Below are 17,428 nucleotides of genomic sequence, written 5' to 3' on the forward strand. Positions count from 1 at the left end.
AAAATATATGCCATGTCTTTTTCTTTCAACAAGCAGCTTGTCGAAACAGTGACTCAAGCAGAACCTTTATTTGACAACCGATTGTCTTCTTTCCTCCTCTTTATCTGCCAGTCAGTAAACGGGGAAGGGAGGGTGTAGCATGGGTGGTGGAGTGGACAGCCCCGGCTCTCAACTTCAACTGCATTTTCCTGCTCTCGACTATCAAAAAATGCTCAACACTCCTTTTTATAGGGAGGTAACGGTGTGAGGTCTGAGAAGTCTGGGTTTCTCATCCATCTACATTACATCATCAAACTCGGATTCGCTCTGATTGGCTAAATTGGCCAAATAACTTGTGCATATTGATTAAGTAATTTTATAGGCATGCATAAATATATATATATAGAAAGAGGTTTGTGTTTACTATAACATTTTTACGCAAATATTACGCAAGTATAAATCATGTAGAATATCTGCATGCATATAATTACACGTAATAGTTAGCTAAAGATGATTATCATATGAGAAAACCGAAAAAAAATTTAATAGGAATTAATTAAAATGAATTATAATTAAGCAATTATTATTCTATATACGTACACTAGGGTTCCATGCTTACGCAATTAATAGTATAGGAGGTGACAATTCTTGCCGATCATGATATATATATATAAAGACAGTTTCGCTATATCACATATCTTTAGTGCAGGTAAACTAACACGTGTCTCTAGCTAGGGATCGAACTTTCCATAATTGAGTTGATAGTCTCTAGCCCTAACCATTAGGCAAAAAGGAGAAACGCTCATGACACCGCAGATGTCTATTTGTAGTTTAAACTGTTGCTTCACCGTGCTTAATTTATTTTTTTTATGAAGAGCTTTGCATTAGGCTAAGAAGCAGTAAGAGACTACAGTAATCTAGTATATATATATATATATATATGAAATAAAAATTACAATTAAATTTACCAAAATGATCCAAGATGGTAAAACTAAAGTATATTATAAATATTGAAGAATTAATATTTATAAAGTAATCTCAACCAGATGTAAAAGCTCGATAAAACAAAATAGGAGAAAGAGCTTATAATAAGAGCAAATAGTTAATAAAACTTGTTAAAAAACACTTTGAAAAAGAGTTAAAAACATATTTAAACCGAAACTCCGCGGATTAAGGACTATCCACTTATTAAGTGTTTCCTTTTCAGATTAAATGTTTTTAACTCTTTTTCAAAGTGTTTTTAACATGTTTTATTAACTATTTGCTCTTATATATATATATATATATATATATATATATATATATATATATATATATATATATATATATATATAAAAGTGAAATTGTCTCTGTGTGTGCCCGTATGTGTACATTTCCCTACCAAACTACTCTGTCAATTTTCAGTCTACACATTCGAGATTTGACATAAGCGGTATTGAGATTAGGGAAAATCTTTGTAATCGGTTTTCGGCCAAAAGTTTGGCTGTCAAGGGTCAAAGTTCAACGTTTGACCTTTGAGAACTCTACCAAACTCTTCTGCTAATTTTGGGTTTAAACACTTGAAATTTTAGATGTAGATTACTTGGTCATGGATCAAACTTTTTAATTTGATTTGAGCTCGAAACAATAAATGTTAAGTGGTCAAAATAGAGGTCAAAATTTTTTTAAAATTTGACCTCCGCGATCTCTACCAAATTAATCAGCCAATCTTTGGTCTAAATATATGAAATTTTACATAAAGTGCATTCAAACATAGAGCAGCTTTTTAATCGGTTTTTGGTCGAAACTTTGGATGGCAGGAGGTCACAGTTAACGCGGTCTTTAGCAAACTATTCAGCCAATTTTGGATGTAAACATTTGAAATTTTACATAAAGGGTATTCAGACATGCAGTAAGCTTTTAAATCCGTTTTGGTGCGAAAATTTGGCTAAGACGTTAAATTTGAAAAAGTTGACCTTTGAAGACTCTACCAAACTCCTCCGCCAATTTTGGGTCCAAACACTTTAAATTTTAGATGTAGGTTACCTGGATATGAGTCAACCCTTTAATATATATATATATATATATATATATATATATATATATATATGAACATAAAGTTATGAACAGTGCATAGGGCCCGAACAAAGCTGGGCTGAACTGCTAGCATATATATATAATTCGACTAAAGTTGAGTGAATCGATGTTTGCTTCCCTAATGAATTTTTGTCTTAAATATTTTATTTCACACTAAATGCATACTAAGACGTTCCTTTATTTTGGGATTGAGTTATAGTACTATCTTTCTATTTGTATCAACTACCTCTGATTCTTCATCTCTAGCTCTGGGTTAAATAGTAGTACTATTTGTGATGATATTCCCTACTGTTTATAGTAGAGAATTGCAAACTTTTGTTTTATATTTGTTTTGACTCTTGATAAGCAAAGAAGAGGGAGAGAGAGAGAGAGAGAGAGAGAGAGAGAGAAGAGAGGTTGATAGACACTGTATAAATAATAGCGAGTGTCAAGCACATAAAGTGATAGAGGCTGAGAATAATAGATAGAAAGTTTGATTTTGTGAGTATATTGCGAATATTAGCCAATTAAAACAATTGAAATAAATTCTTTTTATTTTTCAAATATAATTCAATCCTAAAATAAATACTTCTAAACTATCTCTGCCGATGTCTTTATTGATCCATCTTTCTGTCAATTATCACTTCTCTCCATGATTTTCATTAGCCTTCCACTGCCAACTGATCCTGCAACCTCAACTGTTCTACAAAACCTCATATCTCCCTACACTTCAGAGGTAATCTTCCTCTGAGGTCATCAGATCGAATTCCTTTTTTTTTTTTTTAAAACTTACATTACACATTTATCGTATCATTCGCATATCTTTTCTTTCCATGCAATGCATATCCTCAATTCTCCCTGGCCAGGGTTCGCTTCCATATATCATCACACTGTGTACACATATCTGATAAACTCTTCCTTTGGTTGAATTTGTAACGTTCTGCTGTTCAGTAACATCATGATCTAAATCGATCCCCTCCTAACTTTTGTAATTACAATAGAACCTACTCCACCCTGTGCTCAAATGGCATCACCAAACTAACAAAACTTCTGAACAACCTCAATAGCTCCATCATCCAGATACATTTTCTCCACATCTGAGTTCTCATCCATCCCCATTGTCTTACAAACTGGTAAGCCTTATTGATATGATCTATCAATATATCTAAATCTGTTCTGCATCTACTAACTTAAAAATTCCCATCCATTCTTTCAACATGACCATACCATCTAAGTTTCCTTTCTTCACATACATCTCTGTACTATCCAGATTTTATCTTCCTCTGAGATCATCAGATCTAAGCCTGTATTTAGGATTCACATTGCATATTGATCATATCATTCTCATGCCATTTCTCGCCATGCAACGTTTGTCCTCAATCCTCACCGACCAGGGTTTCACTTCCATACATCATTACACTGCCTGATAAACTTTTTCCTTGGTGGAATTTGTAACACTCTGCTGTTTAGTAATGACATAAGTTCCCTAAACTTACTCCATCCACTCCTAATTCTTGCAATCATAGTAGCACCTGCTCCACCCTGTTCTCCACGTTTTCTCCACATCTAAATTCTCATTCATCTCCATTGTTTTACACTTCTTGCACATAAACTCTTCTATCTCAGCTGTTCGCCATCTAATAACCATCTACACTACCCATATTTACTTCCAATGAGGTACCCAGATCTAAAAATGATTTTAAGACGTGCATTGCACATTCATCGTATAATTTTACTATCGATTCAATTGTTGCAATTTCACTTCCATACATGATCACAATTGTTCAATGCCACCAAGACAAAACTGGTTTCATTCAATAATTACAAGAAACCTTCTCTACCACCTATAGCAATGGCCAACGACTCTTTATCTGAGAGTACGTCTCTCAAGCTCCTTGGCCTAACGTTCACAGGAAACATGAGTTGGAACAATTACATCGAGGGCATTGCCAGGGCCGCTGCAAGGAAGGTGGGCTCTCTCTACCATGCTAGAAAACTTCTAACACCCGAAAGTATCCTGTACCTCTATAAGGCCACTATTCGCCCATGTATGGAGTATTGCTGTCATATTTGGGCCGGTGCATCGGCTACTAGTCTCTCGCTCCTTGACAGGGTTCAAAAGAGAGTCGCAAATCTGATAGGCCCTAAACTGGCATCTAAACTTCAGCCTCTGTCCCATTGTCGAAACGTTGCATCCCTCTGCCTGTTCTACAAGTATTATAATGGTGAATTCTCTGAAGGACTGCAAGCACTTGTGCCCCCACGACGTGAACACCCTCGACAGACCCGACAAGCTGCAAAATCCCACCCCCACACTGTAGAGATCCCTAGATGTAAAAGATCTTTCTACTCCAGTAGTTTCTTCCCCAGAACTGCTAGACTTTGGAATTCCATTCCAGGTCACTGCTTCCCCAACTGTACTGACATGCATAAGTTCAAGTGCAACGTGAACCAACATCTCGCTGCCCTAATCCCTACATAGTACCCCAGTAGATGTTTCCCCTGATAGTAGCCCCCTACACCAAAGTGGCAATGTGCTTGTTTGGGGTGAAAATGTAATTAAAAAAAAGAAAAAAAAAATATATAAAATCGTCCGTTATTTCAAAAGAAAAACGGTTTCTTTTGTTCTTGTCTATAAAATGAAAACGTCTTTTAAAAGACCTTTTTTTTTTTTGTTTCAGTCTTTGGATAAAGATGTTGATGTTGAGACGAGGGTAAATGCTGAAATCATGCAGTTCCTTGGGAAAAAACATAAGGTAATTTTAATGTTTGTCTGATGGGTTTTTTGGGAGGGGGGGGGCTTGCAGAGAGAGAAGGGGGTAAATGAAATTATATTTATTTTTGATTAAAATTGTTTTCATTAAAAAGTTTTGTTGGCTGAAATTAAAAAAAAAATCTTTAAGCAATGAATGAGACCAGAAACAACAACAACAAAAAAAATATAATCTAAAAGTGAAACCAAAAATGTTTGTTTTAAATTTGATATTTGATAAAGGGGGAATACTGGACAAAAATAATTTTTGTTTTTTAAATACAGAAAAGTTTTCTTTTAAATTAATTAAAAAAATATAGGTTCTTGTCCAGAATTGCCTCTATATCTAGCAAAAAAAAAAAAAAAAAAGAAAGAAAGAAAGAAAAAGAGAAAAAGAAAAATCTCTATGATGTACGTATCTTCCTTGAATTGCCACCTCCATTAGAAATTATCCTAAAAATAATTACTTTAAAATGAAGCTTTGACAAAACATGTATGCACTTATGTATGCGATTAGATTTTATTGTAAGCAAATCTACTGAACTATATCTTTTACCTTTTTTTTTTTTTAGATATCTCACTGCTGGTGCAATTTTCTACCTATATAAGAGCCGGGTACGTCCATGGATGGGGTACTGTTGCCACATTTGGGCAGGAGCTGCTAGAAAGACCTTAGCCTGCCTTGACAGAGTTCAAAATAGAATTCGCAACCTAGTTGCGGATCCCCTTTTATCTTCCCTGCAATCTCTTTCCCACAGAAGAGATGTTGAGAGCCTGTCTCTACTTTATCATTATTTTCATAGCATGTGCTAGTCTGAGCTCCAATCTATGATCCCCCCACTAGCCAAACTTTCACGAAAAATACTCGTCTAGCTTAAATCATGCTCAATAAGTTCCTCTACTATTAATCTGTACCTAAACCAAAACGTAGATCCCATGAACAAAGCTTCTGCACGTCTGTGTAACTCTGTTCCGTTTTCCTGCTTTCCAACTGACTACAATATGGTCGTCTTCAAGTCCAAAGTAAACAAGTTCTTGATGAGCCGTCCCCTTAAGTAATTCAATTTACCAACTTTCCACTACTAACGATTACTACGATATTGTCCCATTGACTACTACACTCATTAACTCTTATCCTCAAGTCGCCTCCGGACCTTGATAAGTGGTGATTCCTTTGTAAAAAAAAAAACAAAACAAAAAACAACTTCCATATACATTCTCTATGTATGGGTTTCTTCCTAATTCTACTTATATACGTATATAATTTTGTAGTACACATATATTATTAGAGAAATTTATTTCTGTATATCTATTATTATGTATAAGTATGCATATATGCAAGTGTGTATGTCTGTAGGCATATTTTTGTGTGTGTAATTATGCGTTTGTAGCCGTCTTATTCTATATATATGTGCATTTTGCTGTATATATATATATATATATATATATATATATATATATATATATATATATATATATATATATATATATGCGTATGTATATATTCGTGTATACTGCGTATGCCGGTATTTTTTTTTATATATGTATATGTGTGTATATGTGCGGGTCATTATTGAGCATATGTATACGCATTTACTAATGTGTTTTATTTGTATATTATACTCTTATACATTCATTCTTTGAATAACATTTTATAATTTGCTTTTAATTACCTTTTTATTTATATTTTACTTTCTTCCACCTTCAAACTTTTCTTATTCTCTCTTTAATTGAATATGCTAGCAGGCTGTCCGGCATTGTCCGATCGTAAAATATGCTTAAATTTGATATTTTGATTAATGCAAATTTCGTATTTATTATTATCTTATATTGGACCCAATATATAGTTATGGTTTAAAAAGTGAAAAAAAAAAGAAAAAAAAATGACTCGTGTACCATCACCTAGAATCGAAACTAAAACATTTAGCTTACGATTTATTTTTTCCTTTGACGTTAATGTATGAGCTCTGAAGACATGTTTGCTGCAAGGTTAACATTAAAACATGAACCAATAGCTATAACGTTACGCATGCATAATGCCGTCGTTCGATTTTCACCTGGCAAATTCCACATATTTTTTTTAAAAATTCACACTTTTGCACCGATTTCCCCCCGGCTAAAAAACAAATATAAAAGTTCGTATGGGTTTGAATACCCTATATATTAAGCTTCATGTCTGTAGACCAAAAACTGACAGAAAAATTTGGTAAGCAAAATTTAGAAAGAGGTCTGTGTTTACTATAATCTTTTTATGCAAATACTACGCAAATATAAATCATGAGAATAGCTGCATGAATATAATTACACGTAATAGTAAATAAAAGGCGATCACCTCATAAGAAAAGCGAAAAAAACTAATAGAGAATTAATTAAAATGAATGTTTAAAAGATTATACAAATTAGCTAGTTCTTTTGTAGATGAATGCAATCCCACGATCCATATATAACAAAGTTGTAATTTCTTTTTATATAAATAGTAAAAAGGATTTTAAATATGAATATCAATACATACACAAAAAATATAGGAGTGTATATATATATATATATATATATATATATATATATATATATATATAAAGGAGATTAGAACAATAGTCTAAAGAGCAGAGTGTATTTTAATGTAATAGAAAAATTACTAATTTAATTAAAATACAGGGAAAGAAAAAGCGCTCGTTGTAATTTAGATATATAATAAGCTCGATAGGTAAATATCCTAGAGCTAATTTAATATTCAGTAATGTGATTGATAATTTAAAATTCAAATTAGAATTTAATTAAAAATCCATTTCACAAGAAGGAACAACAACAAAATCAATAATTTGTACGATCGTTTCGAAAAACAATGTTTTTATTGTGGTAGACATTAAGCCACGGACAATAGTTTTTACATATAGTATTTTTAACAAACAAAGTTTCCTAATCAGCAAAGTATTGGGAAGGGTTTTTAATATATGTAAAAGGCACCATAAATAAAGCTAGCATTAAAAGTATAGGCAGATGTATCTTTTAATTCTTCGCCTTTTGAAATCAGCAACTAAGGTCAAAGTATTAATATGGATGTTTATTGTAGCTTTCCAACTTATGAAATGATAAATTATCACATTACTGAATATATATATATATATATATATATATATATATATATATATATATATATATATAGTAATAATATTAATTCAAATTTTCAACAACAAAAACCATTATAAACCTGTAAGGGAGGTATATAAAATAGGTACATGAAGTGCAAATAAACAAGAAAAACCTTATTCCACAAAGTTTCGAAAAATGCAATTCTTCTCATCAGAGGAAAGAGGTTTTCAAAATATACAATAAACTTGCAGGTTAATGCATTGAAAGAAACTACAAATATGAAACTAATCATACTTGTATTCCGATATAATCACCGATTCCGTACTAAATTCTTGATTCCGATGCAATTACCGAATCCGATTCTGAATTTTATAAATCTCTAAATATTTAGCTCCAAAGTTGTTATTTGTTTCCGATTGCCGTAAAAACAAATTTTAAATGTACATATATTTTGTGAAACGTAAAAATACACTTATGGGTGAGGGGGGGGGGGCTATAGATTTTACTTTTACTTGTAATTTAAAATCAATAGATATTTACTATTTATTTACGACCGTCAGTGGAAAAATTTGTTTTAAACAAAATCAAATAAAAAATAATTAAAGGAATTGTTTTTGGCATCGGAAAATAGACACAATTTTTCTGATGCGGATTCCGATACCCCAAAATGTTCCGATTTTTCCGAGTCCCGATTCCGAGTCAGATAATTGTCCCAACACTTTATATATATATATATATATATATATATATATATATATATATATATATATATATATATATAGTAAGTTATAAAGTGTATATGCCGATTAAGCTACACCGAATATTCCGCGTTTCATCCACTCTAGGACTCTTCAGGCTTATGCGCCTGAAGAGTCCTAGAGTGGATGAAACGTGGAATATTCAGTGTAGCTTAATCGCCATATACATTTTATAACTTGCTAACTAGCTCTACCTACGTATTGAGCACTTTTGAAGTAAATACTTAAAGTTTACGCATAAATCTATACTTTCGTATATTAATTTTATGTGAGTAAATGAAGTAGTTATATATATATATATATATATATATATATATATATACATATGCGTGTGTGTGTTATGTGAGAATATATATAATTATATATGTGTATATATACGTTTGAGCCGGTATGTATAGTTATGTCTGTGTTAGTATGATTGTGTCTATATTTTACGAGCAAAAGTACCGTCGTTGACTGGGTTCAAAAACAGCCTACAGAAAATGGACTGTGATTGATGAAAGTATGATCGGTTAAGAAAAGGAGGAGGCTGTAAAAAGATAGGTTTTGATACTCAAAAATTTGACTCTAAGAAAAATATGATGAAAGTAAAGATAATTTTCGCGAAAATATATTTTTTATATCAAATTTGTTTCCATTCGTAGCCAAGAGTGACCAACAAAATGATGTTTCCTTATATATATAATAATATAAATATACGTTTCCTATATATATAATAATATAAATATACAAGAAATAAATGTTACCATAGTCAATAAAAGTTACTTTTATGGTAGAAAAGTTCATTGGTTTGTATTTTTAAGTAGTTTGTAAAAAAAAAAAAAATTTTTAAATTCACGAACCGGTTTAAAAAAAGAATAAAAATGGCAGCAACTTTGAAATGGAGAGCCCCGTTTTCAATTTGAAGGAGGGGCACCTGAGTATTCTGTGTTAACAATTTAAGAGAGTTCCGTCAACGTAAGGAATATTTATAAACATATTTTAATGTTTTCCGTTATTTTGTGCTTGAGGAATATTCGATTATGACATTTAAGTAGTTGTCGCCTCAAATTTCGTTTTAATTTCGGTTTAATATCGACGAAATATCAAAAAACAAAGAAACAAAAACAGTTTTGAAAAATAATGAAGCTTTACTTACTTTAGTAAAATAATCCGAAACGGCAAAGTGGGATATTAAAAAAGTAAACACGTAGTTAGTTTAGTTTTTTAAAGCAAAGAATCGATATAAATATGAATAAGAAGAAAATGGCGCCCTTTTCAAGAAGAACAGCTTCGGTTCAGTTTTACAGTATTGAACGGTGTAGTATTGCGCCGTAGGATTCAGGGTTGTACTATTGTATCGTAAAGAACACGCAGAAAAGGCTGTAATCAACTGAATTCCTTCTAGTACACTGACAAAAAGAAAGCTTAAACAGATATATAAATATAAATAAAAAAGTTATGTAAATGTTTTTAAAAAGACACGTAATCACGTGAGAAGATTTTTTTCTCCTTTTGACACGATAACAAGTAACGTTCTTATTACTGCAAACGTTTTTTTTTCTTTTTTTATTTCCATACTTTAGGGGCCAGGCGCGAATACAGACCCCACAATTTTTATCTATTTATCTATTTTCGAAAGAGTGCCACGTGCAAGTGGAGAAGGAAAAAAATTTGTTATGCAAAATTTGTGTCGAGAATTGTCTAAAGTTCCGATTTGTTTTTTTGGCTTTCACTTTAATAAGAACGTGAATCTATGAGGTGAATTTATTCGACACAATATGATTTAACTAAAAAAAAAAAAAATAAAAGCTAATGTGAATTAAGATTAAAGTTAAGGTGTTATTGTGGACCCTCACCCCTTTTAAAAAACTTGTTAAACTTTGTGACATATTTACATTCTGTGGAGGTCAGGCGCGAACGAACACCCAATAATTTTATCATACCATATTTCTTCAAACTGAAACATAATTATCAAAGTATACTTACGCAAATACATATGAAAAGTCTTTGTTAAAGTTTGTGCCATATTTCCATGGAGTACAGGCGCGAACGCAGACCCCACAATTATATTATACCATCCCTATTTAAGTTGAAACATACTTATCAAAGTATTCTTATGTGCATCTATATCAAAAACCCTTGCAAACGTTTTTTTTTCATTTTTTATGTCCATACTTTAGGGGCCAGGCGCGAATACAGACCCCCACAATTTTTATGAACAACCGTTCTGCCAGATCAAACATACCCATTCCTGCGTCTCGATAATCTTCTATCATTATATGTAATCAGTTTTTTTTAAATAGGAGCCTATTCGTGACAACACACACACACACACACACACACACACACACACACACACACACACACACACACACACACACACACACACACACACACAGAGACGTTCAGCTTTATATTATAGATATTTACGTAAGTATGCGTGTATTATGCCTTCCATGTGTTGAAGACTGCTTGACCTAGTATTTGCCTGTTTAGTCTGTTGACTTGTTAATTTCTCCTCTCTTTTCATTTTTAAATCACTTATATTTTGTTGATACATCTGGCTTCCGTTTCATACCCCCCTCCCCTCAAAAACCTAAACCAGTTGTTGGACATACTTTTCTCCTGTTTTCCATTTTTTTTTGTCTCCTTATAATATTTCCATTGTCTCAGCCATTTTCTTGTTTTTCCTTATTTTTATACTCATTATTATTCTTATTATTCATTTTTTAAAACCTTTTTTTTTATTTTCTTACTTTTTTTGCTTTTTGTATTTATTTATTTCAAGTAATTTCAATTCATTTTCTTATCCCTTCCGTTTCCAACTCGGCTAAGGATTTTTATCGTCGACCCCCAAAATCAACAGAGATTAAACCATCCCTGTAATGATCCGGTCCTCGTTGATTTTGAGGTAGGAGGTTAATTCTGCGCAATTCTAGGTGCAATTCTATTCTCCCGGGTTTAGCCTTCTCTTTTTGATAAGCGGTTAGTTTATTGTTTATCGGCTGAGGCGCCCTTACTGAGGAATGCCGACGGGGCTGCCCAGGCACATTTAGCAGGTCAAAGTGCCTCTCCTTTTTCGATTTTATCTTTGAACCTTTCAGCTTTTATTGTCTTCTCGACTTCTTTTCTATTTGAAGGTTTGATTTTTTTTATCATTCTTTTTCCCAACTCTTTTGAAATATATGCTTTATATCCCAATATAATATCACAGATCATATCATAATCACATTGACACACCGGTTACTGTTTGATCACCGAAGGGAACCATGCAAGGCAATAATTACTGTTGGTTGTTTTTGTTTTACGGCATATCATCCCTTTTCAGGTTATTTATTGCTGAATCCAGTTATTTTGAAGAAAAGTTTTTGATAGAATATATTTGGGTTTTTTTTTCAAGTCGGTTTCTATTTAACCCGTAGTTGGGACCCTAACAGGTACTACCAGTCCGGGTCAGAGTGGACCTGGGAGCAATGGCAATTAAAGGGTGACTCCACACTCCCCAAAGCCCGCAAGCTGGGGCCTCACCATCGGATATAGTTTAAGGTCATATCCCAGACACAGTAATTACTGGGGATAAGTTACAAGACTCAGTATTCATATCTCTTCATAGTTAATCCTCTGAATAAAGCCAGAGGATGTGTTGGTCGAAACCTGGTGAAACAACAACTACTATAAAGACACAGGGCACAATCAAACTGACACATCGGTTCCCGTCATGGCACTGAAGTAAAGCAACGCTGAGCCTGGTCAATACTAAAATGAGTAACCATTTGGGAATTTTTTTGTTTTTGTTTTTACATAGGCATAACCACTTACCAAAGCCAAGGGGCCACTCGAGGATAAGGGTTAAGAGTGTACAATAGTCACTTGGACAATATAATAATCGTTAGTAATGGAAATTCAGTAAATTTGTTAACAAGTGGAACGGCTCATCAAGAACTTGTTTACGTTGGACTTGAAGACAACCATATTGTAGTCAGCTGGAAAGCAGGAAAATGAAAGAAAATTCCACGGGTGTGCAGTTCTAAGAAAGAAGCTTTGTTCATGGAATCTACGTTTAGGTTTAGGCACAGATAAAGAGTGGGGGGAATTATTGATAGTGTTTTCAGCTAGACAAGTGTTTCTTGTGAAAGTTCAACGAGGGGGTACCATAGATTGAAGCTCAGTCGAACACTTTCCATGAAAATAACGATAAAGCAGAGACAAACTCTCAACATCTCTTCTGTGAGATAGAGGTTGCAGCGAAGAGAAAAGACATCTTCTACGAGGCTACAAAGTCTATTTTGAACTCTATCAAGGCAGTCCTTTCTAGTAGTTCCTGCCCAGATGTGGCAACAGTTGTTATATATTCGGGGGTGTCATAAAGGAGATTTTGTCAAGGAGATTCGTGTACGTGATCGTCTAGTTTCTAATCTTTTTATTTTTGATGTCTACGTGGGTGTGTGTTTGTGTGCATGCATTTCTTAACATACCTTTATTCATGTGTCGTCGGTTGTTCCTCTGGTTTTCATTGTCTCTTGGAGGGGAGCTGGCCTGTTGGATGAAGAATTCACTCCAAGATGACAATTAAGGTTTTTATGTTTTTATTCACCTTCCAAAGGTCGACACAGAATGGAGGTGAACCTTGCTTGTTTGATGATACACGTCAGCGTCCTCCCCAGCCCAGGGGGGGGGACAGCTGAAAAGCCGTCTGTCTTATTCAACACCCGAAACCAAACTGCCAAGAAAGAATCAGCTAACCTCATCACATGATACCACGTCATCTGGTCAGCTGACCCTTCTTTTGCAAACGTGTCCACTGTCCACGTTATTCACCTCTCTCTCTCTCTCTCTCCCTCTCCCTCTCTCTTTCTCTATTCTCTAATAGAGACACACAGAGAGAAAATAGAAAGAGTAAGAAAGCCAGAGAGGGGGGGAGAGATGCTCTTTAACATTCCTCCACCCCTTTTTTATCAAAATGTATGGCAAGCCATACATTTTTAATAACTAACTAACTAAAAAAAATAATTATGTCCGAAGTACATCTTTATTTTTTCACTTTCCGGACTCACCCCTTTTCCAAGAAAGATCAGGCACCAGTACTCTTCTACAACACTATCAACCCTTCTGCTGCTTCTCAAAAGTCCCTCCTAGACATTAACTTGCTTCCAAGTTAGACAAAGATACAGCTTTGCAGATATACATCTTGTCTAGGCGGTCGCATTGTTGGATATTTTCCACTGACTCTGCTCTTTATTTGGACCACTTGGCCAAACAAATGGAGACTCCATTTTCGATCACTTTTTCGAAATGGGGCCAGCATATCGCAATTACGACCAGAACGTCGGATGCTCCATGTTGGTGGTAGCTTTATCGCATGGGGAATCGAACCCCAGACCCTCAGATTAAAAGTCTGATGCTCTACCGACCCAACCATCCCACTCGCGTTCTCGACTTTCAGCATAGGCCTAAGTCCCAGTTTTTTTTTCCTTTACTGTAATGCCCTGACGTCTTTCTCTGAGTGGTCCTATTACTGGAGCTTTGTTCTATTCAATCTACTACTTCGGGACTTCACAAAGCTCTTCTACTAACTCCCTTGGTTGGTCTAAGTCAAGATACGCCTTCACACTGATTCACTCGGAGCCTGTTTGAGTTCCTGGAACCCGACAAAATACGGAATCATCACTCCCTAACTAATGCGCCATCGATTTCTAACTAAGTAGTTTTCCCTTTGTGATTTTTCCGCATTCCCAGCAAGTCCCAAGATTCCAACCCAGATATCCCTCACACATTCCTCTAAAAAAATAAATAAATAATAAGGCTCTATCTTGTCCCTTACGTAATCTGCATCTTTCCCTTTCTTCTATCTCCCCGTGATTAGGCTTGGTACCGACTGTCCAGTCGCTCCGTACCCTGAGGAATTATCGCGACCTCGCACGCCAGACTTTTGTTGGACAAGACTTATTGCCGTTGCTTGGGCCTACGTGGCATCTTCCAACTCACTGGAACCACTAGTATTGTTTTAACAGGGTTCTCATTACTCTAAAATAGTATTTCCCCTGCCAAATTTTCTAATTTGTGACAATACCGTGGCTTATAAAAAAAAAATAAAACAACAGAAAAAACTGCTTTCTACAGCCTAATCGCCTTGTAATTCTCATGAAAAAAAATGCAACTACGCGCTAAACGTCCCTAAAATATAACTAAACCAACCAAATCTATTCCAAAATAATTTAATTTAATAATACCAATTAAATTCACCCAGCATGGTTTTTTTTTAATTTTGGTACCTTTAATTCACAATATGGTAACATTTTATTTTCCTAAGTACTTGCATACATATTTCATTCATCTTCTCTTGAGCGATTCGTAACATAATGGCCACGTCAGCCATTGCACCCCCTCTGCCCCTTACATCATGTCAGAGGGCATTTCATTTGCTCCCTGAAGTTGATTACAACTAGATCCGCTCACGCTGGACAGAATACATTCCGTTCACTGCTATGTCAGAAAAAACTTTCTTTTTTTTTTTCCAAAGTCGGTAAGCGCAACCTGCCTTGAAGACACATAGCTTCACGGAAAACATCGGATTTCCACACATGAAGTACTCAAACTTGCTCCATGTTGATTCTACTCGAAATCAACAGAAATCACGATTAAAAAAAATAAAATTCGAATCATTTCCCGAGAATAATGAAATTAATAACTACCCATGTAATTCAACACCTCTCCAAAATTCTAACATGCTTGCCACAGAAATTAAATTCCATTCACGCCCCACTTTTTTCTTTCATTTCTTCATATAGTTTATTTAACCCTATATTTATCCTTTTTTTTTTTTTTTTTTTTTACCTTACTTATGTGGTCAAAACGTCACTCATGTCGAATAGAACATTTATTCTACTTTTCGAAAATTGAAATTAATACCGACTGAACCTTTGACTCTTCCGAAACTTTTTTTTTTTTTTAAATCATTTATTACACTGTTTGAATCTTATTTCTTTCTCCCTATTTTATTATCACTATTTAATTAATTAAAAACACATTTTTTCTTTTATTAATCCTTCTTTCCATAGACCCCACAAGCAAGATTCCACCTCCCCATTCTGCGAAAAAAAAATACATGTCACAGAGTAAGAAAATCCTGCACAATACCATTTTAGAACACATCAATTACATAAAGAAAATAAATGAAAAAAATACAAAAATATCCTATAAGCATTCAGAAAGTCCCATCTTAGCAATAAATAAAATCCAAACAACAAAATTTTGTCCACGTCAGCAAAAAAAAAATTCCTACGAAAAAAATCGCACAATCAGCGAAAAAGAAAAAAAAATCATTTTACAGGACATGATCATTGTCTTTTCACTAAAAGCACATGAAGTTTCGCAGTCCAAAATTGCAACAAAAATTATTATTAACAACAAACCTTTCGTGATTGACATGTTTTTTTTTTTTAGTAAGGTGACAGGCTCATTTCTGACACACACGTTGTAGCTAATAAGTCATATGTTCTATTTTCTTTTTCTTTTTCTTTCTTTCTGTCCTTCTGTTTTACACTTGCTGTTTAATTCAAAATTAACAATATTTTATCAGTTTGTCTTTCGTTATAGCTGTTTTTTTTTCCAAGTTATTCTACTGTTTTTCTCACAGAATTTTTTTTTCTTTTCTTTTCTTTTTTTCTCTTTACTATTATTTTTCCTTATTACTTAGTGTTTTAACGGACCATCGTTGTGTGTGTGTTGATTTGTATTTCTTCTTTTTTTCTAATAATGTTCTTTCTCTTTTTTTTTTCTTCCAGACATTTTATTGTGTTGTATAGTTTTTTTTTTTTTTTGTTTGTTTTTGTTTTTTTTCTTGTCTTAAAATCTCCTTTCCCTTTTAAGGACCTGTTTCCACGTCGTATTTCTTAAACACAGGTTCGACTTCACATCGATGATGTGAACTTAGTCACGAGCACCAAAACGAATATGTTATATATTCGGGGGTGTCATAAAGGAGATTTTGTCAAGGAGATTCGTGTACGTGATCGTCTAGTTTCTAATCTTTTTATTTTTGATGTCTTCGTGGGTGTGTGTTTGTGTGCATGCATTTCTTAACATACCTTTATTCATGTGTCGTCGGTTGTTCCTCTGGTTTTCATTGTCTCTTGGAGGGGAGCTGGCCTGTTGGATGAAGAATTCACTCCAAGATGACAATTAAGGTTTTTATGTTTTTATTCACCTTCCAAAGGTCGACACAGAATGGAGGTGAACCTTGCTTGTTTGATGATACACGTCAGCGTCCTCCCCAGCCCAGGGGGGGGACAGCTGAAAAGCCGTCTGTCTTATTCAACACCCGAAACCAAACTGCCAAGAAAGAATCAGCTAACCTCATCACATGATACCACGTCATCTGGTCAGCTGACCCTTCTTTTGCAAACGTGTCCACTGTCCACGTTATTCACCTCTCTCTCTCTCTCTCTCTCTCCCTCTCCCTCTCTCTTTCTCTATTCTCTAATAGAGACACACAGAGAGAAAATAGAAAGAGTAAGAAAGCCAGAGAGGGGGGGGGGAGAGATGCTCTTTAACACAGTATTCCATCCTTGGACGTACCTGGCTCTTATATAGATAGAGAATTGCATCAGCAGTGAGATATCTACCGATCCTTTTTTCAGCGGCCTTGGCAACAGATTTGATGTACGTGTTCCATTTAAGATCAGGAGTAATGGTCAAGCCCAGAAACTTGTCAAAACTTAAGGCCTCCTCAAGACGAGAGCCATTCATTTCTCAATGATGCCAGATGGGGATCAGAACGTTGATGATGTAAAGAGAGAAGTTTGGTTTTAAA

At 34.3% G+C, this 17,428-nt stretch overlaps 1 protein-coding gene across 2 annotated transcripts in view; it reads left to right on the plus strand.

The window, feature by feature from the left end:
* The window catches only part of LOC145293106 (dynein regulatory complex protein 9-like), a 1,598,532-nt gene that overhangs the window by 1,212,022 nt on the left and 369,082 nt on the right, over nucleotides 1–17,428 (plus strand). For both annotated transcript variants that reach the window (XM_080139483.1, XM_080139484.1), the window contains one exon: nucleotides 4,716–4,790. In XM_080139483.1, the coding sequence (XP_079995609.1) occupies nucleotides 4,716–4,790 (75 nt within the window). The remainder of the gene's footprint in view (nucleotides 1–4,715; nucleotides 4,791–17,428) is intronic.

This window comes from Euprymna scolopes, chromosome 14, assembly GCF_053919585.1.
Source record: "Euprymna scolopes isolate OS-2025 chromosome 14, ASM5391958v1, whole genome shotgun sequence".
Classification (NCBI taxonomy): domain Eukaryota; kingdom Metazoa; phylum Mollusca; class Cephalopoda; order Sepiida; family Sepiolidae; genus Euprymna; species Euprymna scolopes.